Consider the following 25,585-nt stretch of genomic DNA (forward strand, 5'->3'; position numbering starts at 1 on the left):
TGTTCATGGTTTTTTTAAATCCACACACACGCAGGAAAATCAAATTGATGCGTCCTTAACTGAACCAATTTCTCAACCTGTCGCGTACACGTACGTTGAATCCTCATTTATCCGGCTGGGTCCGGTCGGGCCCGCCGGCTCTTGTCGGGTCACGTATGGTCCGGTCGTTTCTAGTGGGAGTAGACTTCCGGTCCTAGAATTTGGCCTTGAACACAGATTTTAGACAGTTGGCTTTGACTTGGTCTCCTTTCTGAAACCATATTTGTATGACGACAGTATTAAGTGTGTTTTTTTGTTTGTTTGGGTGGTGGTGGTGGTGGGGGTGGTGTGTGTGTGTGTGTGTGTGTGTGTGTGTGTGTGTGTGTGTGACAGTCATAACTATAAGATAGATTAACTATAGCCATACGAGTGCTAGTTGTATTTAACGCCGATATAAACACTTTTCCTGTTATATCAGCTCGTTCTGGGAGGTAAGCCAGAAGTGGTGCAGGTCTTCGACGTTAAGGGTGCTGACAAACCTAGAAACCTAATCACGGCGAACCGGGAGTCGAACCCAGAATCATAGGTTTCTGACGTGCCAAAGGGACGAATTCTGCACAGCGAAATATTGCCTTAGATGACTTGGCCACCTAATGGCCCCTATAGTCATATGAACACAATCAGGGGTTCTCCATATTCTTTTGAGTAAGGGCAGTAGGGTAGTCTGGTGGTTAATGCGATCGCCCGTCACGCCGAAGACCCGGGTTCGTTTCCCCACATGGGTACAATGTGTGAAGCCCATTTCTGGTGTCCCATGCCGTGATATCGCTGGAATATTTTTAACGCGGCGTAAAACCATACTCACTCACTCACTCTTTTGAGTAATTTAGTTAATGTAGAAAAATGTAGTTAGTAACGAATAATTCCGACCGGCAACTCACTAAATGTATTGTAAAGGCGTCATGATATTATCTACAGTAAAGTACGGTTATAACGAACTCAAAGGGACTACTGATTTTAGTTCGTTATAACCGTAGTTCGTTATAAGCATATATACAGCAAAACTACAGCAAATAGTCTGGACCAAAAAAGTAAGTTCGTTATATCCGTCAGTTCGTTATAAGCGAGTTCGTTATAACTGTAGTTTACTTTAATTGGTGTAGCTCATCAATGGGCTTCATCCAATACCTGCGATGCTATGACATTTCAAAAACTTAATTTCTTTTGTACATTGTGGTATAAGTCATTTAAGAATAATTTGCGTAACCTTTATAGATTCGTCAGGTGTGCAGTGCATACACTTTATGTGACGTTTAGGCGGACGTGTAATCATATTGACTCCTTCAATATTTTTTCAGCAGCGCCGGTAAGCCTCCGGCGCCATTCAATAGCCATCTGTATTAGCCTCATTTGATATCTATTACCACCGGTTTTGCAGCCTTTATTCGCTCCTATACACAGTGCTTTTCAGTGCGGGGGACCATTTCTCCCCTGACTGCAGGGCGCATGTATGACATGCATAAACATAGCCTGATTTTCAAGTTATTGTCTTCAACTGCCTCGAACTCTCATACAATCTCCGAACATGTTGATAGCATTGACCTTCCATTGAAGTGAGATATACCCCGTTCCCGATGTTGGCGATATCAGGATGGCCTGTGCCCTTCCGAGCGTTCTTCGCGCTGACCCCCGCCCCCCATCTAGCGTCAACATCCTCTACGGCGTCTCGACAGCATGGCGGAGAACACGGCGACACCGCTTGCAATGTGGGGCTATTCATCGTGTTGTAAGGATGACACAATCACATTAAGCACTGTGCAGAGAGACCAGGCGCAAATACCTTGGTGACATCAGATCTCACGTATTGAGACCCAGCAGATACTGTTTGTATGGCTACACAAGTCTACATAGCTTAACCTTGCGAACCCAACGGATTTACGGGCGGTGGGAATCGACATTGGGTGTCGACTTGAGTCTTAGATGGGTGTGTTGGGCCCCTCCTGTATTGGAGTGGGTATTCGCGGGAGGTCGGTGAAATATACGAGCCTAAGAAACACTAGTACTTGCATATTTGCGAAATTGCGGGCTTAAGAGGGATATAGATTTCAGTCGCATAGATGAATTGTTGACAATTATTGACATCGTGCGGTGCGAATTTTGGCATCGGATCGCTCAGTAGTTGTCATTTGTGTGACGCATTTTGGTATTTAGTAAAACAAAACCATGACGTCTTTCATAAATAGGGCTTTACAATACACCGAAAGTGTCGTGTTCTGATTTGATGCATGCGGTAACTGGCACAAAAGAAGATGCTCTTAAGCAGGATGGCTATTGTATCCCACACGTTAATGGATCTGGGGGTTTTTAAAGGTACAATGCATTACACAAAGTTTGACTGGTTGGGATATAATTGGATTTGACCATATTACGTCGATGTGGTAACGACTGTTCGGGCATTTATTGTGTGAAAAGGTTGTTACTGTACAGGCATGATATTTCGTCACTGTTGTTTCCACTGTTTTGATAGTTTGTTATTTTGTGTTAAAGTTATTACGTTACTGTGGTTATGATTGTTCATAGACGTATTTACGTGATCGTGGTTATGACTGTTTACAGAAAGTAATGACGTGATCGTGGTTATGATTGTTTAAAGAAAGTAATGACTTGATCGTGGTTATGATAGTTTACAGATGGAAATGACGTCACTGTGGTTATGAATGTTTACAGAAAGTAATGACGTGATCGTGGTTATGATTGTTTACAAAAAGTAATGACGTGATCGTGGTTATGATTGTTTACAGAAAGTAATGACGTGATCGTGGTTATGATTGTTTACAAAAAGTAATGACGTGATCGTGGTTATGATCGTTTACAGAAAGTAATGACGTGATCGTGGTTGTGGTTGTTTACAGAAAGTAATGACGTGATCACGGTTATGATTGTTTACAGAAAGTAATGACGTCACTGTGGTTATGAATGTTTACAGAAAGTAATGACGTGATCGTGGTTATGAATGTTTACAGAAAGTGATGACGTGATCGTGGTGATGATTGTTTACAGAAAGTAATGACGTGATCGTGGTTATGATTGTTTACAGAAAGTAATGACGTGATCGTGGTGATGATTGTTTACAGTAAGTAATGACGCCTCTGTTGTTATGATTGTTTACAGAAAGTAATGACGTGATCATGGTTATGATTGTTTACAGAAAGTAATAACTTGATCGTGGTTATGATTGTTAAAAGGAAATGACGTCACTGTGGTTATGATTGTTTACAGAAAGTAAAAACTTGATCGTGGTTATGATTGTTTACAGAAAGTAATAACTTGATCGTGGTTATGATTGTTTACAGAAAGTAATGACGTGATCGTGGTTTGATTGTTTAGAGTAAGTAATGACGTGATCGTGATTATGATTGTTTACAGAAAGTAATGACGTGATCGTGGTGATGATTGTTTACATAAAGTAATGACGTGATCGTGGTTATGAATGTTTACAGAAAGTAATGACGTGATCGTGGTTATGATTGTTTACAGAAAGTGATGACGTGATCGTGGTGATGATTGTTTACAGAAAGTACTGACGTGATTGTGGTTATGATTGTTTACAGAAAGTAATGACGTGATCGTGGTTATGGTTGTTTACAGAAAGTAATGACGTGATCGCGGTTATGATTGTTTACAGAAAGTAATGACGTCACTGTGGTTATGATTGTTTTCAGAAAGTAATGGCGTCACTTATGATTCTTTACAGACTAATGACGTCACTGTGGTTATGATTGTTTACAGGGAATTATGACGTCATCGTTGTTGTGATTGTTCACAAAAAGCAATGACGATACTATGTTGATGATAGTTTAAAGAGAGTAATATCGTCATGTTTCAGTTTATTATATTCCTAATCTAGTTTTGGACCACCCTAGCCCTAATCTAGTGTGAAGAAACCAATTTTCAGTTTAGTGTATCCCTAACGTAGTGTGAACCACCCACGTTTCAGTTGAGTGTAACCGTAATCTAGTGTAAACCACCCATGTGTCCGTTTGGTGTAGCCGTAATCTAGTATAGTGTAGCCCTAATCGAGCGTGAACCACCCATGGTTAAGTTAAGTGCAGCCCTAATCGAGCGTGAACCACCCATGTTTCAGTTTAGTGTAACCCTTATGTTGTGTGAACCACCCATGTTTCAGTTTAGTGTAGCCCTAATCGAGCGTGAACAACCCACGTTTTAGTTGAGAGTAAGCCTAATGTAGTGTGAACCACCCATGTTTCAGTTTAGTGTAGCCCTAATCGCGCGTGAACCACCCATGTTTCAGTTTAGTGTAGCCCTAATCGAGCGTGAACCACCCATGGTTCAGTTTAGTGTAGCCCTAATCGATCGTGAACCACCCATGTTTCAGTTTAGTGTAGCCCTAATGTAGTGTGAAACACCCATGTTTCAGTTTAGTGTAGCCCTAATCGAGCGTGAACCACCCATGTTTCAGTTTAGTGTAGCCCTAATGTAGTGTGAAACACCCATGTTTCAGTTTAGTGTAGCCCTAATGTAGTGTGAAACACCCATGGTTCAGTTTAGTGTAGCCCTAATGTAGTGTGAAACACCCATGTTTCAGTTTAGTGTAGCCCTAATCGAGCGTGAACCACCCATGTTTCAGTTTAGTGTAGCCCTAATGTAGTGTGAAACACCCATGTTTCAGTTTAGTGTAGCCCTAATCGAGCGTGAACCACCCATGGTTCAGTTTAGTGTAGCCCTAATCGAGCGTGAACCACCCATGTTTCAGTTTAGTGTAGCCCTAATGTAGTGTGAAACACCCATGTTTCAGTTTAGTGTAGCCCTAATCGAGCGTGAACCACCCATGTTTCAGGTTAGTGTAGCCCTAATCGAGCGTGAACCACCCATGTTTCAGTTTAGTGTAGCCCTAATCGAGCGTGAACAACCCATGTTTCAGTTTAGTGTAGCCCTAATCGAGCGTGAACCGCCCATGTTTCAGGTTAGTATCGTCCTAATCTAGTGTTGACCAACCATGTTCCTGTTTAGTGTAGCCCTAATGTAGTGTGAAACACCCATGTTTCAGTTTAGTGTAGCCCTAATCGAGGGTGAACCGCCCATGTTTCAGGTTAGTATATTCCTAATCTAGTGTTGACCACCCATGTTCCTGTTTAGTGTAGCCCTAATTTTCGCGTGAACAACCCATGTTTCAGTTTGGTGTCTCCCAAATCCCCGCGTGAACATCCCATGTTTCAGTTTAAGTTAGCCCTAATCTAGTGTGGACCACCCATGTTTCAGTTTAGCGCATCCTCATGTCGTGTGAACCATTCATGTTTCAGTTTGTCATAAGGCCCGACCCATGCATGGTGTCTTCGAAAAGCATACAATTCCATTCGATCAGAACAAACAAACGTTTCAGTGTCTCGCAATAAGGTGTGAACCAACCACATCAAATGGTAGCATATGGCACCATGAGATCCGAACTAAACACATTTCAGGAGTCAGTGTCAAATTAGCCCGAGTGCTGTCCAAAACATCAACGCCTAAACTAATCATTTCTCGGCGGGGTTTAAGCCTTATCAAAACCTGAAATAATTCCAATTCGAGGTTATGAGCACTAAAACTGTTTCGCTCACATAAATACGCGTAGATTTTGTAAAATAATACACGTAGAACCTTAAAATAACCCAAAGCAAAGAAACTGCCCCAAAAAGTGAAGAACCTGTGAGAAAAGCTTCGTGCTTCAGGATAATGTTCCAATCCCATGCATAGCAACATGAAAATCCTTCAATCAAAGATCATTTAGAGAACGTCTATATAGAATGGAACTGATTTACCTCAAAGTTCCCTTCCTGGCCCAAGTACGCAGATAGTACAGATGACGTTTATCCGCCATGCGAGGGCCACAATGTTCCCTTCATCGCACAACCATGTTTACGCGACCATGACGCTGTTAAACCAGCCGCCCACCTCTATCGATGGGAAAAAAATATAGCAATTTATTTTCCGATACAGATCAATGCTATTCTATGGCACTAATCTAAACACAATGGATCATCGGGTTGGGTCTGTTACAACTTCATTAGGAACTAAATAGTTTCTGTAAATGTTTGGATTTGCGAAGACATATTTATATCACATTGCGGTGGAGTATTTGTGGTTACCTGAACGACGGCTATATTTCTGAAGACAATGCGCCTTGCATTAATAGCCACTGCGTTGGCTGGAGGTGTGGTGTACGCTTGACTGTCACTGCGCGAGATGCACGTACGTCAGGATATCTAACCATCAGAGATACAGAAACGTCATGGTGTCGTTGTACGTGACGTCATAATCGTGACGGCAAAACACGTCATTGGTTGCAGCATCCAGGACGACTCTAAAGTGCGATGTGTTATGTTATGCTGACATCAATGTGAGTTTGTTTTCTAATGAATCTGTGATATTATATGTATTATTTTACTCTGCATTCTCATTAAAAATAGTTTAATCCCATCGCTATATTTATGAAATATTGACAATGCGACGTTATAAAGTCACTCATCATTGTAAGCATGTAAACAACTGAGCAGAAAGGTCATCACGAATTCTTCTACTTCTTACGTAACATTGGACATTTAGGGTTTCGGCAGTTCTGAATTCCCTGATTCATCCTGATTGCGATCCTCGGTCTGTCGGTCCTATTTCCTAGCTTTTTCGATTTATTTTTGTTTGTTTGTTGTTTAACGCCGCACTTAGCAATATTCCAGCTATATGACGGCGATCTGTAAATCATCGAGTCTTGACCAGACAATCCAGTGACTGATATCATGAGCATCGATCCATGCAATTGGGATCGATAACATGCATCAACCAAGTCAGCGAGCCTCACCACCCGATCCCGTTTGTCGACTTTTACGACAAGCATAGTCACCTTTTACGGCAAGCATGGGTTGACCTATTCTATCCCGGATCTTCACGGGTCGTAAAGAGATGTGAGATGCTTGCAAGATTATTGTACTTGCATAGCGACGTGCATGCACATGTGTCAGTGTGTGTGTCAGTGTGTGTCAGTGTGTATGTGTGTGTGTCTGTGTTGGTTAGGGGTGGGGGGGGAGGGGGTGGGGGTGATACTAGCCCGGAGTAACGCCGATACCAGACAGATAGCCCACTAAGACGCAATGCCGCATGGATTCACCATTCAGACGCAGTATACTGACTCCGAGCCGACAATTCTTTCTTTTATCCAGGCAGGGTAGCAAAATGTACCATATTTTACCGTTGTTTGGTATGACGCGGTCGGACATCAAACCCCCGACATTCCACGGTCTTACAGTAAAAAGCACAGCGCGAGCAATTCTAATACATGGCTCATTTGTGAGTGAGTGAGTTAGGTTTAACGCCGCTTTTAACAATGTTCCAGTCATATCACGGCGTGTCAGCTTAATGTGGGAGGAAAGCCCGAAGTGATGCAGGTCTCAGACGTTTACCACTTCGGTGAAACCCACGAGCACGGGTATGGTGCTGACAAACCTAGAAACATAATCGGGGCGAACCGGGATTCGAACCCACAATCATAGGTTTCTGGCGTGCCCAAGGGACGCAACTCTGCACAGCGAATCGCGGCGCCTTAGACGACTGGGCCACCCGTGCCCCCGGCTCATTTGTGTAACTATAGGCTGTACACAGTGACACGCTTAAACATTACATCCCGATCAATGGAGCAAAGTACGTCAATTTGCATCTGTTTTATTCAGTATACGATGCTTGAGACCATTACACCAAACTCAAGATGAGACTGATATGAAATTTAGAGAAATAGCTAAATATCTCCTAAAACATAAACCTGCCTGTGTTTCCCTCCAAGGGAGATGTTCCATCACAATGAGGTGGCACAACATGCAGAATTGTGTTAATGGGGAAATTTCATCCTCAAAGGTGTGTATTTACCTTCCTTATCAGTTCTGATATTTTGAGGACTTTTGGTTTAAATATAGATGCTCATTTATGTTAATTATAAACGATTATTATCACATCGCCCAGAATAATTTGAAAACCGAAGCTTAATTTCCTATCTGCAAGACATGTTTTATGAAGTGCATTTCAGTGTACACTCGTGTTTGATTCAAATCTCCAGTTTGTGAGCAAGGATGCAGATGCAGGGAGATGCACTAATACTCCCGGGTCTCTTGCGAGAAATGAATGATGATAGTAGGTTGTCTATCCGTGGTAGAAGGAATTAGCTTATTTGCAGCGCCATGTGTCCTAAGTCGTGCCCGAACAAACGTATTTGAAACAGGTACAGACCAGCACAAATAAAGTCTCCCACGAACCGTATTTCAAAATGGCCAAGACTGTTTCCTTCTTCTTTTTGTTAGGAAGTTCGAAAGCAAATATGGCGGCCTTATGGAAAGGAAAGGAAAGGTAACTCTTCCACAAAAATCAGGACGGTCGGGTAGTTATAGCGTTCCCTCGTCACGCCGAAGACCCGGGTTCGATTCCGTAAATTGGTACAATGAGGGAAGCTCTTTTCTAGTGTCCCCTGACATATTACTGGAATACTGCTAAAAGAGGCGTAAAACAATGCTCACTCACTCATTCCATTAAATTCGTGAAAGTCTGGATATTGGTAAAAATTTAAAATTGTCAGATAAGTCCAATGTTGTGAATCAGTGAAGTGAGCAGAAAGTCTAACGGCGTAGATTATATTCCAATATAAAGCAAAACAGAAGCATCTTTAGAGCATCAAAAGTTTAGTTATGGATACATTGGTATCTACACGAGTGGACGTGTAAATGAATTTTGAACTGAACTCGCTCCTTTAAATAAATCCCTACTTAACAAATACGCGAAGGTAAATGTCATGTTTTGTTACCACAACAGGTAAGCGAACATTGCCAGTGAATAAATAAACATGACGAGACATTGAAATGACATGTAGAGAATATTGGTAGTTATTTGTCAAACGCTATCACTGCTAGAATATCCGTTCATCGTTGTCGAGTAAAAGTCGGTGCAGCATCGCAATACAAAGTTTGTTTGGTTGGAGATTAGTGGTATTTAACTGTCTATAACTAAACGTCGATCTGCTATTATAAGTTCATCAGTGCACTGAGGCTGGGTCTATAAATACAACAATATTATATTAAGCCGATGAGCCATCATTGATTCGTCAACTTTCATGTGATTGATCATGAACTGTTGCTGCTTGTAGTGGTTATCCTGACAATGTCGTGACCTTTCGAGCACTTGTGGTTGGTCAACGACGAACCTACCCCTCCCATCGTCCCCGTGATGTTGGCGTGTAGCAGTGGGCGCTATTACCATGGACGGTGGATCAACGCTTTAGAGAAGAACGGATCAATACGATGGGGGATGGGACCAAGCGCTTCACTCCGATACATGGCTTTGATATGTAGCGACCGCCACCACCACCCACACAAACTCGGGTCTTTTGTTCCCGTCATAGACAGCATTTTCGCCACTCACACTAGCAGATCGTTTTATCAATTTACTATAAGGCCTTTTTGATGCTACCTTAACCGGAAATGTGCCCATTGATGACGTATGTCCGGCGTTCCCATCAGCCCCATCAGCTGACTGATGACTCGGAAGCTTTTCAAAACTGTTTACTAAATATAGAAACCAACACTGAGGTTAAGCCAAATGAAGCTACACCTAACTCAATACGAAATGTAAAGTTGCAGACCTGATCGATTTATGATAACTATGCCACACATGTCATTTCAAAAGGGAGGGGACTGAGAAAGTTGCTAAGTTGTTGAGGTTGTGCGCAAGCCCCTCCGCGTTCTACTCCGGAGTTCTGGTAAACGTCGTACTATCTTCAGCTGATGTACGTTTGTGTATTGTGTCAAGGCCGAGATTTCTATGCTGTCGGGACAGACCCATTCTGGGGGGAGCGCCCTCATCCCCACCCCACCTGGCACGTGAGTAAACTACTGCTACGGACAATGCACTATTCGCGCGTGAATAAGAACAAATGGACGGAAAAGATTGAGCTTAAATCAGTTTTATCATTATGGAACGTTACCATGAATTTCGTTGTTGTCACGAACGCCACCTTATTGTTAGAGGAAAGATCGAAGTCATGCATGTTTTAGGAGTTTACCTCTTTGGTGAAAAACACTCCGACACGGTGCTGATGTACCAAGAATCAGTGAATATCAGATTCTGGCACGCCTAAGGGACGCAACTCTGCATATCACATTTAGACGATTGGGTCACCCGTGACGTTCAAATGATTTAAGTCTGATCAAATGAGCCTATTTAAGTTAGACATCACTATCTTTGATCAAAGAGTAATAAGGATGACTTGTTTGATAGACACTCTTAGACGTTGACGGATGACAAGGTAGAAACTAATGGATAAGTACTTCGTTCATATAGTGTTACTATTATAGCGACTTTTCGGTATGAACGAATGAAAGTTGTTATCCATAAATTGTTGTTTCTGAGTAAAAAAGAAAAGAATGTTTACGTAACATTTAAACATGTTTAATTGACCGTGTAATTGAACCCCGGTATACCACACGGTACCGTCCTCGTTAAAGTGTTCGGATTAACCAAATATGGATTAACGAGAGTTCTTTATAGGTAGACGTTCGTGACAGTTATTACACGGATTGTGGAGATTCCGTTCAAGCGGAGTTCCGCTAGGAAGCTCACATAATTTCATCTCCACCAGACGGTTGCACCTTCTCACTACTGCAACCAATAACAGATAACGGTTTCTTCATGCTAAATGGCTAGATTTCCTAAAATATGTGATCGTAATTTTCAGAGGGACATTACAACCTCTCCAGGATTACATAGTCCGGGCATTTGTTTAATTCGACAGTGTCACTTGGACCTTTATCTGAGTCAACTAAATTAATTTTGCTATTTATTAGTTCTAAAGATTTGTATTTGTGTGGATACCATATGTCATTTGCATTGATACAGATAGTCTTATTAACACCATGCGATTCCGTTCTTTTAGCCTGCGTTGTGTTCTTGTCTAAACTCTCCAGGCAAAGCTCACACTCACTAGCAACTAAACAGACATGATTCTTTTTATTAAAAGGGCAAAAGAAAAATCCCATTTCAGACCCATATTTGTCTTTTGATTACAGTTAACAATGAGATTTATTAATGTAAGTATATCACTTATCGGACATCTAGTTTCGGTATGGCTTAGGTCAATACGGGAAGGCTTCAAGGCCACGGCAAGTTTAGACATTCCCGGCACAAATCACAGCATTAAAGAAGGCCAGATAAGAGAAAAGGTCGAAGAAGACAAGCTAGGATCACATTTTTTGTGATTACCGAACAGATAGTAGGGCTGTGACACAAACAATATGTTGGAAGATGGCCCCAGAGAGCGCGCCTCGTGTCTTTATGATAGATGGCCCTGCTAAGACGAAGACCAGGGTCCAAACAGACGGGGAATTGTGTAATTACAGTTAATTATTGTTACAAGACAAAGGGAATGCTAACTGGTAAATGAGACATCCGAAATCACAGGGCTAGTGATACATAGTTATTGTATGTCTGATGAGGTGGTGGCATCATACACTGAGTTGGGAAGGCTGTGAATAGTGCTTGTTTTAAACTCTGTTCGCCAGTACCTTTAGTAAATTTCCCTTTTAATATCTCGTCATTGTACAGGCGTGTTACGAATAAGTCTATCATACAGGAAGACGAACCTTGTCAAACAGGGGGTTTCGGTTGTGTACTCTCCCCATGGAGCTGAGAGTGAGATTTAAATTCACTTGACTTCCTTCTAAACACAATGAAACCCGCTAATCGTGACTACTAAAATATCTGCATAAAAATATTTCTGAATAACTTAATAAGTGAACGGGTTCTGTCCATTTGTATTGTGATAGACCTGGGGGTGGTCGGGTAGCCTGGTGGTTAAAGCGTTCGCTCGTCACGCCGAAAACCCGGGTTCGATTCCCGGCATGGGTACAATGTGTGAAGCCTATATCTGGTGTCCCCCGCCGTGATATTGCTGGAATATTGCTAAAAGCTGCGTAAAACCACACCCACTCACTCACTCACTGTGATAGACGCGTGGGGCTGCCGGGTCAGAAAAAGTCCTCCGTACCCAATGCTAGTCGTAAAAGACAAGTAAAATGGTGATCAGGTGGTGTGACTTGGTTGATTGCGTATCATAACCCGAAGATCATGATATCAACCACCGGTTTGCCTGACCCCAGACACCAGGGGGCCAGACGAGATGCGCTGTATAACGTTGCAAGGTTCATGTCAGTCGTATAACAAGATACTGTCTCCCCACTCCACCCCACCCTTACAACACCCTCTCCCCGACGTCTGTAGAGTGCCACCATACCCACGAGTAGGCTTTATGAAACGCGCCCAAATCCAATTCTTTTGTGTCCGCTGCTTGCGAATGGCGAGACCACTTGAGGCGATGTATGGTATGATACTCAACTCTTGTCGCAGATATTTCGAATGTCCTGGTGAACATAATAACTTATTATTATTTACAATAACTTAATCAAAGTCTTTACGGGTTGTATGCCCTTACTCCATGTCTCCCACAAGCTATACGTCATTTTTCTGTTCCTCTGGGTTCCGCTTCGGAGCGAAAGGTCCGGAGTTCGATCCCCGGCCACGTCATACCAAAAGACGTGAACAGATGTATTTGTTGTTACCCTGCCTGGTGCCATGCATTAAGGGGCTAAAACAGGAATGGTCGGCTCGGAGTCAGTATACAGGGTCTGAGTGCGTCATTCATGTTAAACTGTGTCATCATATCTCACTGGGCTAGCACTATAAACTCTGCATTAGTCCGGACTAATACAACCACACACACACACACACACACATGCACGCACTCACTCACTCACGCACGCACATATGCATGCACGTCGCTATATAAGTGCAATAATCTTGAAAGCGACGTTAAACACAATTTCACCTCATCCAGGTCTCGGTTCCGTAAGGGCCTGAAATATCTCGGTATCCCTTCTAAACGTTGAGTTGTATATGCCATCCCGTTTGCCGTATTGTTGTGTCTACAGGTGTCCTATGTTCTACAATAGCTTGTTTACACGCAGAAACATCGCTGCAGCCTCGATTCTCGTACTATCAATATCAACACCAAGTGTAACACAGCGTGGCGCTGTATTAAGTGTACAGCACTGCATATAACCACATGCGCGTTCGTCTACAATTAGATTTATTTACCCGCGAGTACACTCCGCACACAGCCTTGTTTTTCTTCACTGCATGGAGTTGCGAGGAACGATTCTGAATTGAGGGCTAGACTTTCAAAACATGTCAATGCCATATCGTTTAACTAGCTGGGTTTGTAACATTTAAAAATACAGCCTTGCTGTGATTAGATGTTCTGGTTCACGTTGTGCCACGCCTACATGTGTTTAATGCCATTTTTTCTCTTTAGTTGGTGTCGCATGACGTTGTTGTGATGTTAAGTATTTCCTAACATCGACCATTGGTAAGACTCGCAGAGCGGTCATATTTCAAAAGTAGGAGTTCAAAGGGATTCCCTTAACTTACTTGGTACCGTAAACTCATTAAATTTCTTCAAAATGTATCAATACCCTTGAACCAAATAAGGCCCCCCCCCCCCCCTCTGAATTGCCATCCTAGATTTAAAATTTTGTTTTTTGAATGGAGTCAAGATTGTTGATCAAAATTACATCTGGACGTATACTTGAAATATGTACTGTTTTCTTCAAATGTGTTAGTTGGCAAATAGATTATACGCTTTAATTCCTTGTTTTCCACAGTTAATATGATGTGATTCCATTATTTACAATATATTATATGTCATTATTCAATACTGTCCTTTAAGTTATCATCACAATATTCCATGTCTTCCACGGTTAAAACGCTATTGTTCTATGTCTTCCAATGGCAGTTTTCTGAAGATGAGAAAAGTGATTTTTTCATTGCAGTAAACAGAACACTTGATATTTCACTGCAGTGAACATAACACTTTGACGGAATTATTGTCATACAAGAGTGACCTCCCCTTCAATTGTCTCCCTTTATCGTAAGTGTCTCGCCCGTACACAAAGTGTTGACGTCCATTTTACGTTAGTTCCACATTGACAAGGCAAAATAATGACAGATTGTCATTTATGGAGTTTATATCACTTCTTTGCGTTTGTTATTCTCTCGAAAATGTTTCGTTATAAACTGTACATTTTTCATTTAACTCGTCAATCGAGATCGCAAAGCGCCATTTTTGTTACTTGAACAGCGTGTATTCTTCTTCAAGAATTTGTTTTGTTAAAGGTGATTTTGTATATAATCATATCTCAATATATGACAAAGAATTTTCGTGACCCTAGATATTTTTTCGTACTATTGTTTATATTTTTTAAAGATGTTGCAAATACGAATTCAAACTACTTTTTAAGTCGCAAATACATGTACAAGGGCTGGTGAACCCTCCCTGTGTGTCAGGTAGGGAACATTCCTTTCCGGTAGACAACTACACAAAAAGTTAATAATAAATAGGATATCCCGTGTCGAGTGAAATATCATGTTTTCTCTCATCTCGTGACGGCGTCCCTCGATGAGAGAAAACATGGTATTTCACTCAACACATGAAATATGCTCTATTTATTCCTTCTCTTTCAAACGCAATGGGCCCTTATACTCCATGACTTCCACGGGATATATGCCACTATTCCATGACTTCCACGGGATATACACCATTATTCCATGTCTTCCACGAGATCTACGACATTGTTCCTTGTCTTCCACGAGATCTACGCCATTATTCCATGTCTTCCACGAGATATACGCCATTATTCCATGTCTTTCACGAGATATACGCCATTATTCCTTGTCTATCACAGGATATAAGCCATTATTCCATGTCTTCCACGGGATATACGCCATTATTCTGTCTTCCACGGGATATACGCCATTATTCCATGTCTTTCACGAGATATACGCCATTATTCCATGTCTTCCACGAGATATACGCCATTATACTGTCTTCCACGGGATATACGCCATTATTCCATGTTTTTCTCGAGATACACGCCATTATTCCATGTCTTTCATCAGATATATGCCATTATTCCATGTCTTTCACGAGATATACGCCATTATTCCATGTCTTTCACGAGATCTACGCCATTATTCCATGTCTTTCACGAGATATATGCCATTATTCCATGTCTTTCACCAGATATATGCCATTATTCCATGTCTTTCACGAGATATACCCAATTATTCCATGTCTTTCACGAGATATATGCCATTATTCCATGTCTTTCACGAGATATATGCCATTATTCCATGTCTTTCACGAGATATACGCCATTATTCCATGTCTTTCACGAGATATATGCCATTATTCCATGTCTTTCACGAGATATACGCCATTATTCCATGTCTTTCACGAGATATATGCCATTATTCCATGTCTTCCACGGGATATATGCCATTATCCCATGTCTTTCACGAGATATATGCCATTATTCCATGTCTTTCACGAGATATATGCCATTATTCCATGTCTTCCAGGAGATATATGCCATTATTCCATGTCTTTCACGAGATATATGCCATTATTCCATGTCTTTCACGAGATATACGCCATTATTCCATGTCTTTCACGAGATATATGCCATTATTCCATGTCTTTCACGAGATATATGCCATTATTCCATGTCTTTCACGAGATATACGCCATTATTCCATGCCTTCCACGAGATATACGCCATTATTCTGTCTTCCACGGGATATAAGCCATTATTCCATGTCTATCACAGGATATATGCCATTATTCTGTCTTCCACGGGATATACGCCATCATGCTATGTCTTCCACGTGCAATACGCCCTTCTTCCACGCCTGCCCTGGCGAATGTCAACTACAGCCTATTCGCCCTTATTCCAATACTTTTAACGGGTTATATAGTATTACCATTATTCCATGTTTTTAACAGGTTATACGTCTTTCCATGTCTTCCATAGGCTACATGGCCTTATTCCATGTCTTCCATTGGCTGCATGCCCTTATTCCATCTCATCGCGTGGACATCGAGCTCCCAATTATCGCATGCTTGTAGGATGGTCAGACCAGTGATGATCGTCGCCAGTCCTATCATTCCCTGTTTGTGTGGCCCAAACTCGAATATTTACAGACAGTCGTGACGTAGCTAGAATGTGCTGAATGCGACGTAAAACATAGTCTCTCACTCACGTTCACATCACGTCTTCCACAATCCTTACCCCGGTGTGACATGTATTAAACTAAATCTTGAAATATAACCAATAAATGATTGTTAGTCCATACTCCATGTTTTACACGGGCAAAACATTTGATACCGCCATTGATAAGTCTATCGAAGTTTACAAGAAAAGTTTACTCGCGCCAAGATCAAACAACGGTTTAAGTCCAACACCATTAAAAGATTGTTTTAGTTTTGGTGACTACTCTACTGAATGAGTAGACCTAGACAAGGGGACGATTGTCTAACTGGTGATCATCTCAAGGTCGGCCAGTAATCACGAGATGTGTATGTCGTCACAGATGGACAGGGGTCATCTTAGTGTATCTATAGTCAAAAGTCGGTGGCATATAAATGCCTGCCGTGTTTCGTCACTGGTCGTGAATATGTCTGTGTTTTGAGAAGCTGCCATCTGGCCTGGGAGATAGTGACCTTATATTGACCTACAATGTATTTATCTCCAGATAGGGTGAGTCTCATCGGGTATGTCATCATCACCCATGCGTTGTCTACTCCACCACCACGGCGTCACTACCGTGAGTACTCGGGAATTATTTTTGGGGAGGAGTGTCGTGGGCATTTGTAGTATTGCAATGGCAAACACTAGGTGCGATAATATTGTGATGTCGGTGCAATTACTGCAATTGTATCGCGATAGTTTCATGAACGTATTTACCGCTCTTAAATGTAGACTTCCTTACTAACCATGGCTGGAACAGGTTTAGGTCGTTTAAAAGGGACTTATAATTATCCATAATGAATGGATCATGTTTTTCTTTTTTCTTTTTTAATTTACGATAAATGTATGACAAAATATGTTTTAACAGGAAATATCGTTTTGGTGTCTCCTTGGAATTATCGCAACAATGAAATAGCATCAAATTTCAGGTGAAATGGGGTATAACGTCACGTACAAGTTTATTGCACGTATATAGAGAAATTCCTGCATGCGCGTGCACGCGTGCGTGCCTGTGTGTGCGTGCGCGCGCGTGTGTGACTAAATGTACTAGACCGGACTATTGCCTGTTTGATAGTGCTTGTCCACTGAGATACCATGCCTCAGTTTAACACGCTGAAAGTCACAAGCCAAGCTTCATCGTAAATACATTTGTGCGTATTCGCACTCATATGTACCACAAATATATTTTTCCGACAACGATCTTTTGTGTAGCTTGTAAATTCGCGACTTTTTATATTTTTCATAAACCTAATATTTTGTTTTAAAAAGAAAACTGTTTACACCGGCTAACGTCAGCACATACAGTTCCCACCCAGCCCATCAATCCGGGGGAATTCCGACAGACCTTACAATGTTTTACTGATAAAATAGACTTGTCTTATCATGAAATGATTGTCACTCCGTTAAGAAGACGCGCTGATGACGTCACGTGAAGCTGCTGGATGTTGATGCTGAAACTGGGCGGTGCCGACACATAGAATGAGTGCACTCATATCACCATTAGATCTACGTTTTTTGCAGTGCTTATCGCTCAGTGTTGATTTCCGCTACAATATCTACAGTTCAGGGAAGGATAATTTGAACACGTCACTACATGTCAACACCTTCACTACGTTGAAATAACGATATGAACCTGCGTTAGTCCTGCGCCATGACTGAGGAATATATATATACGGATTGTTCTCCAACATGCTTCAGCTTTATCTTTAAGTGTAAATCTTGAAATTAATGCGTCTCCAAATTAATACGACTGCTGACCCCTAGCCAAAAATGCGACTCAATATCAATGCGACTCCGCTCACTCCATCCCCACTGGAAGTATACATATATATATAGTCATAGTCTAGATCAAACTAGGGGCGGTTGGGTAGCCTAGTGGTTTAAGCGTTCGCTCGTCACGCCGAAGACCCGGGTTCGATTCCGATATGGGTACACCGGACCCTTTTCTAAAAACTGTCTTGATTGATTGATTTAATACTTATCGCAACAAATTGTAGTTTGCGACAGCGTTGACTTAAGTCATCATTGATCCACGAGAATACGTATCGGATTATGACGCTTTTAGCACATTGAAAATGTTAACATAACCTTTCGTCATGAAGTCGATTTGGAGTATGATTAGATTGAATTAAACTCTCCTTGACAGCCACAGCCTTGTCTATATTAAGAAATGTGACCTGTCTCTCTTGATATTAATAACAGATCGATTGTGTTTTGTTTCGCTGTTCAATATTCTATCTTTAGCTTCATTATGTCAGATTTAGCCGAGGAGGAACTCAACTATATGATGTACTGCATTTAATGTAGAACGGTGTTCAAATATTCCAGGACGTCGGTGTAGCGTTGTGGGTAGATTGTCGACTTAACACACGGCCAAGTGTGTACATTGTGGGTGATGAATTCCTTTTATCATGTCGGCATTTAAAGGGAGGTTTCGCTAGGGTAATTTGGCTCTCATGGCTAGTTGAAACTCAAATTTAACTACAATGTATGTATATCAGCCTGGCAGTTCATGATTACCTAATCTGGATAAAGAGAATGTTTCAGTTTGGGCAAGGCATCATTTCAAACGTCGACACCTGCACTGCAAAAAGGCAACTTGCCGTAAAACATTGTCTCATTTAGTAAAAAATCCTGGAGCTTTTTTATTGAACATATTCCATAAGAAATTAAATATAGAACTCCATCTCAATCAAATCCACCTTGTTTGTTTTGTTATATATAAGAACTTAGTTAGATACTGATGCTGATGCGAATGCTGATGATGATGATGTGAAGGTGATGATGAAACTGATGACATTCACAATGATGGTGATGATGACTTGTGTAGTGCTCATGACATTGGTACTTATGGTTGTGATAATCATGCGATGATGATGATCATGGTGCTGCTGCTGCTGATGATGATGATGAGGGTGAAGACTAGGGTGATGATGATAATGGTGATGAAATTTTTGGTGCTCATGACTTGTATACGTATGATTGTGATAGCGATGTGACAACGATGATGATGATGGCCATAATGATGATGATGATTTGTTTGGTGGTCATGATGATTATCTTGGTGGTGATGAGATGTAATGATACATTACGATGATGATGATGATGATGATGATGATGATGATGAAGAAGAAGAAGATGAAGACGACGGTGATGACGATTCAGCTGCTGATGATGATAAAGCTTTGTGACTATGATGATGTTGATCTTGCGGTTGCCAACACAACACTTGATTATAAATGAATGTTGTGGAAACTGTAATAGGTGCCTTAACTTCATTATTAAAACCCCAAAACATCTTCGTTTGATATTTTACGTTTGATTAAACTCATAACATGAAACACTCAACACGAATCGTAGAAATATGCATTGCATTAGCTGGTGCTAGTATTATCTATATCACATGTATCCCCTTTTGGACTTCAAAGCGTATATTATATTAATATTATCAACTTCTCTTTCCTTATTACATTTGTCTATAACTATGGACTTCACTGCATGATTTATCTCACTGCATTTGTAATGATGTTTTTCAGCAAACACACAAGTGGAAGATAGGAATATGTTTAAGCCTTCTGGACCATTCCGAGCCTCGAGTAGAGGACAGGGCAGTGTATATTCTGGGTCAGATGAAATACAAATAGTGTTCCATTACAGTGTATAAATCGTGACGTGTTTATGATTGCTTATCTCACCATATTTATTCTCATTTGTCATCGTGTAAGTGCCTTGTGTTGATCAAATACCACGAAATACGTATACGTATGTATGGAGGAGAGCTAATCCACGATGTTTCCATGAATATGTCGCCCATAAACTACCACCTTTATTTATTTATGACTACTAATACTACTGATACTACTACTGTTGCTACTACACTGATGTCTTATGCTAAAGGCGATGCTGCTGCTGCTGCTGCTGCTGCTGATGATGATGATGATCATCATCATCAGGAGTATGTTGCAAACATAATCTTACACGGGTGACATGAAAACATATCCATGTTAAACAACGCCATGAAATTCTTATTTCCGCTTCGCTGACATTGGGTGATAAACCCAAGCCACGGAGAAAGCCCAACCTTCAAGTTGAAGTTATAAAAGTGCCCTATCTGTAACACAGGATAACGAAATCAGTAAATTCTATACCCCGCCTATATCTGGCAACGACCCTGTCATGATTTGGCGACGTTCCCTACCACAACGATGTCGCCGACAACGCGCACGAACACAGGGAGGCACACACAACACGCGCTGATAAGACAACGTGGATACAGCACGTGCACCTCCCCTTTCACGATCTTGAATCACCAGCGTGTGTGATCCCCCTCCCCTCCTTTCCCCTCACACGTAACCCACCCTCCCACCCAGGAATAATATATGTTCTATCTTAAAGTTCACTTCCCTCGTTACTACTCGCATGTCGACAAGCTAACACCCATCATATAAATATTTGCGGCCCTAACAATCATTCATAACAGCATTGTAAACACGGAGCATCCGATGATCTTTTGAAGTAAGATGAAGAAAGTTAACAGTTGACGCTGTGAAACATGTAATCTATTTGTACTCCTTACTCTACACAAATAACAGTATACAAAGACTCTCCTTGTTGTGAAAGGGGGCATATCTACAGAAGCAGTCTGCAAAGAACTTTTCCGCGAAGGCGTTTTGATGAAGATGCCCAGTTAACCGGGCCCTCTTGTTCCACTTATGCTTAAATAACGGTTTCCCAGACAGTGATCTTGATTTGATTTTGTAATTATTAATCAAACTCATAGTCAGTTAAATCAGTAGGGATTTGCAGTGTATCTAAGGTTTCAGATAACTAAGGAAGCAATTACACTATACTTGAGGTGCAACTTATCGAAGACCATACCATACCAGGAAGTAATTGTCCGATAGTTTGAGTGCAATTTACCTGAAAAGCTATTATACTGTATACCAGGAAGTAATTGTCCGATAGTTTGAGTGCAATTTACCTGTAAAGCTATTATACTGTATACCAGGAAGTAATTGTCCGATAGTTTGAGTGCAATTTACCTGTAAAGCTATTATACTGTATACCAGGTAGTAATTGTCCTATAGTTTGAGTGCAATTTACCTGTAAAGCTATTATACTGTATACCAGGAAGTAATTGTCCGATAGTTTGAGTGCAATTTACCTGTAAAGCTATTATACTGTATACCAGGAAGTAATTGTCCAATAGTTTGAGTGCAATTTACCTGTAAAGCTATTTTACTGTATACCAGGAAGTAATTGTCCTATAGTTTGAGTGCAATTTATCTATGTTGCTATTCCATGCCAATAATACGACTTGTCCTATAGTTTGAACGCAACTGCTCTCGGAGCTATACGGATTCCAGGAAGTAAGTGACCTATAGATTGCGCGCACCTACCCTAGGAGCTATACGAATTCCAGGAAGTAAGTGACCAAAAGATTGAACGCAACTGCTCTTGTTTGGGGCTATAGTCATTCCAGGAAGTAATTGTCCAGCCTATAGTTTGAGTGCAATTTATCTATGTTGCTATTCCATGCCAATAATACGACTTGTCCTATAGTTTGAACGTAACTGCTCTAGGAGCTATGCGAATTCCAGGAAGTAAGTGGCCTATTGATTGAGCGCAACTGCTCTTGTTTGGGGCTATACTCATTCCAGGAGGAAATTGTCCCACGGTTAGGAGTAAAGTTTTTTGTTGTTGTTTAACGCCGAACTCAGAAATATTCCAGCTATATGACGGCGGTCTGTGAGTAATCGAGTCTGGACCAGACACTACAGTGATTGATATCATGAGCATCGATACACGCAATTTGGATCGATAACCTGCATCAACGAAGTCAGCGAGTCTGACCACCCGATCCCGTTAGTCGCCTCTTACGACAAGCATAGTCGCCTTTTACGGCAAGCATGGGTTGCTGAAGACCTATTCTACCCCGGAATCTTCACGGGTCGGTAGGAGTAAAGGAATGCATCATACTTCATCGAGAAAATAAATTCCAGGAAGTAAGTGTGCTATAGTTTGATAGCAACTGCTGTGGGGGCTATACTCATTCCAGGAAGTAAGTGTGCTATAGTTTGATAGCAACTGCTGTGGGGGCTATACTCATTTCAGGAAGTAAGTGTGCTATAGTTTGAGTGCAACTGCTGTGGGGGCTATACTCATTCCAGGAAGTAATTGTCCTATAGTTTGAGCGCACCTACTGTAGGAGCTATACTCATTCCAGGAAGTAATTGTCCTATAGTTTGAGCGCACCTACTGTAGGAGCTATACTCATTCCAGGAAGTAATTGTCCTATAGTTTGAGCGCACCTACTCTAGGAGCTATACTCATTCCAGGAAGTAATTGTCCTATAGTTTGAGCGCACCTACTCTAGGAGCTATACTCATTCCAGGAAGTTATTGTCCTATAGTTTGAGCGCACCTACTCTAGGAGCTATACTCATTCCAGGAAGTAATTGTCCTATAGTTTGAGCGCACCTACTCTAGGAGCTATACTCATTCCAGGAAGTAATTGTCCCACGGGTAGGAGTTACGGAATGGATCATACTTCATCCGGAAAGTAAAGGTCTCTCAATGGTTACCGTGTCTGGCTCGAAGATGCACTTGAAACCGCCATCTCGTTACTGAATAGATCCCCTGGATGACTGAAGAAGACGACGTATAGAGTTCCCCTGTCAATGACTTCAAACGCATTCAGCCCCAAGCCCAGTGTTGTGGCCGAGACTATGAGTGAAGTGGTATCGGTCCATGTTAACTGATTCCCTACCCGACCCCCTCCCCTCCACCCTCCCTACTCAGGCGTGACATTTGCCGCTCCCCACTCACTGTCTCCCCTTCCCCGACACTCCTTGCAAACGTTGCTCGTCTCAATCATATCCACTCACAAAATCAAACAGGTTGCCAAATATATTTTTCTAGCTGTGTGGTATATAACGATTTGGCGCAGTTCGAAGGGACGCTAGACGATCCATGTACGTACAGTTAACTGTACGTATGAGATGTCCAGACACAACGACCTTCTTCCTAGCCTTGCGTTGGTTTAAACGACTGGCGTGGCTTAGATGGTGTCGATACTGTTGATGTAGTTACAATGTGATTATAATGAGGTCTCCCTACACGAAGCAGGTGGGAAGCTGAATGGTTTTCTAGCAGGCCAAGTGTTCTGTGGCAAGTACAGAGAAACACTCTGTAGCGGGTTTGTTGTGTAAATAAATAAATTGTATTGTTTTGTTTTTTTGTCAAACTCCCCTGAGCTATATTCAATACCTACCTTGACAATATAGTTATGAACTATCAAAACGCCACGTGCGCGAACGGTGTTGAAAACGGGAATGTTGATAAACACACAATGCCATTTAGAAAGAGGTCAAATTTAATAAATCTTACATTTGGGATAACACTTTCTTAGTAAAGTACAGATTCTATTTCTTTTTAGGGTTGAGTCCCATCCGGGATTCGAACCCAAACTGCCAGAGTGAGGCACCTTATCGCCAGCACACGAATCGCCCACTCAGCCACCGAGGCTTCCACTGTGGATGTTCGAATCCCGGATGGGTCTCAACCAAAAAAAGTTCTAGAATCTGTTTTTTTCTAAGAACGTGTTATCCCAAATATAACATTTGTGACGTGAAATCCTTTTCTAATTGTGCTTTATACTCTACTATCTCATAACGTTGAATGTCTGTGTGAGTTTGGGTGGTCGGATAGCGGAGTGTTCGACGATGGTCAGGGATCATCGGGTGATGGTTGCTGTACAAAGATTCAATATCACCATGGTTACTGAACATGGGATGTGGGTCACCATGGTTACTGTACATGGATTTAATATCACCATGATTACTGAACATGGGATGAGTGTAACCATGGTTACTGTACATGGACTGATTATCACCTTGGTAACTACATGGGATGAGGTTCACCATGGTTACTGTACATGGGCTGATTATCCCTTTGGTAACTGTACATGGGATGAGTGTCACCATGGCTACTGTACATGAGCGAAGGATCACCATGGTTACTGTACATAAGCGAAGCGTCACCATGGTTACTGTACATGAGCGAAGCGTCACCATGGTTACTGTACATGTTGAGACCTTGGCGACAACAATGACCATAGCGACAGACCGGTGGCCATAGACATGGACGGACAATCACGTGTCCTACTTTATAGCGACGTAGACACGTGCGACTTTACCCCCACAGACAGTTGTGTCCTTACCTGTATAAATCTGCACGCCCCCCGCTGTGCATGCACCGATATGTCGATAGGAAATCAATTAAGCTTTATCAGAATAGATTACGAAATAACCAGTGAGGCAGTGAGCCAACACAAGGTCTGCCTATCGTCACAAGTCAAGTTACGATGCAGCCGACACCTATCTATTTCTTACGATACTACATGTGTTCAAATAGGTGTTGCCTTACATGCGTATCCTGATGCATAGTACCCATGTGATGTGTATCGCGATACATTAGAGCCTATGTATGATAGACCGGTACATGGATGCCGACTGTGTGCATCACGATAGTCATGTCTTTCGACGTTATATGTGGGTCAGTGAGTACGGTCTTTACGCCGCTTTTAGCAATATTCCCGCAATCTCTCTGCGGGGATCACTAGAAATGGACTTCACATATTTACCCATGTGAGGAATCGAACCCGGGTTTTCGGCGTGGCGAGCAAACGCTTAACCCACTTGGCTAACCCACCGGCACCCTACGTTATAGGTATCACTACACATGGGTTCCGATGTTATATATTCCAACTACATTGGTTCCCACGCTATGTGTATCACGATACTTGGGTGTCGATATGATACGTTTTTCGATATTTTTGTGTCGGTATGACATGCTTTCAGATACCTATGAGACGATGTGATACATAGCACGATTGTGTTGTTATTGATAGAAGTTCTTTATTTTGTGCTTCAATAAAAGCTAGAGGATTGAACCTAGGGCCCTTAGAGGTGAATGACCAAATCCATTATAATAAATTACTTTAATGAAACAATTTATTTCGTCTGTTAATAATTTAAATATAACATATTTAGTATTGCACTCAGCAATAATCCAGAAATATATGGCGGCGGCCTATATATAAGTAATCAAATGTGAACCACACATTCCACTGACTGATATTGTGGGCAACGATACACACCGTCGGGGTACAATGACACGCCATCAGCCAAGGCACAGACTCCGACCACCGATCCATTAAGTGACTAATTACGACCAGCATAGCTTGCTGGGGACCAGTCTTCAGTTGGGAATACATATGTTATTTACATGCAAACCAACGACGTCACCCAACAGGACAAACCCCACATACCACAAACACAAATCATTTGCATCTTTGACACATGCTCTCCCAGCATACACGTTAAGGTAAATAGCTGTGAACAGAAAAGTGCCTGTTGATAATATCGACGGTCTCCCTTT

At 41.7% G+C, this 25,585-nt stretch overlaps 1 protein-coding gene across 1 annotated transcript in view; it reads left to right on the forward strand.

Moving 5' to 3' along the window:
* Positions 1-6,336: 6,336 nt before the first annotated feature.
* Positions 6,337-25,585, forward strand: part of LOC139452714 (fibroblast growth factor 17-like) — a 108,546-nt gene continuing 89,297 nt past the window's right edge. The window contains exon 1 of the mRNA XM_071234286.1: positions 6,337-6,376. Within this exon, the coding sequence (XP_071090387.1) occupies positions 6,351-6,376 (26 nt within the window). The 5' untranslated portion in view covers positions 6,337-6,350. The remainder of the gene's footprint in view (positions 6,377-25,585) is intronic.

Source organism: Haliotis cracherodii, unplaced genomic scaffold (assembly GCF_022045235.1).
Source record: "Haliotis cracherodii isolate W230 unplaced genomic scaffold, xgHalCrac1.p SCAF_9, whole genome shotgun sequence".
In the NCBI taxonomy this organism is placed as follows: Eukaryota; Metazoa; Mollusca; class Gastropoda; order Lepetellida; family Haliotidae; genus Haliotis; species Haliotis cracherodii.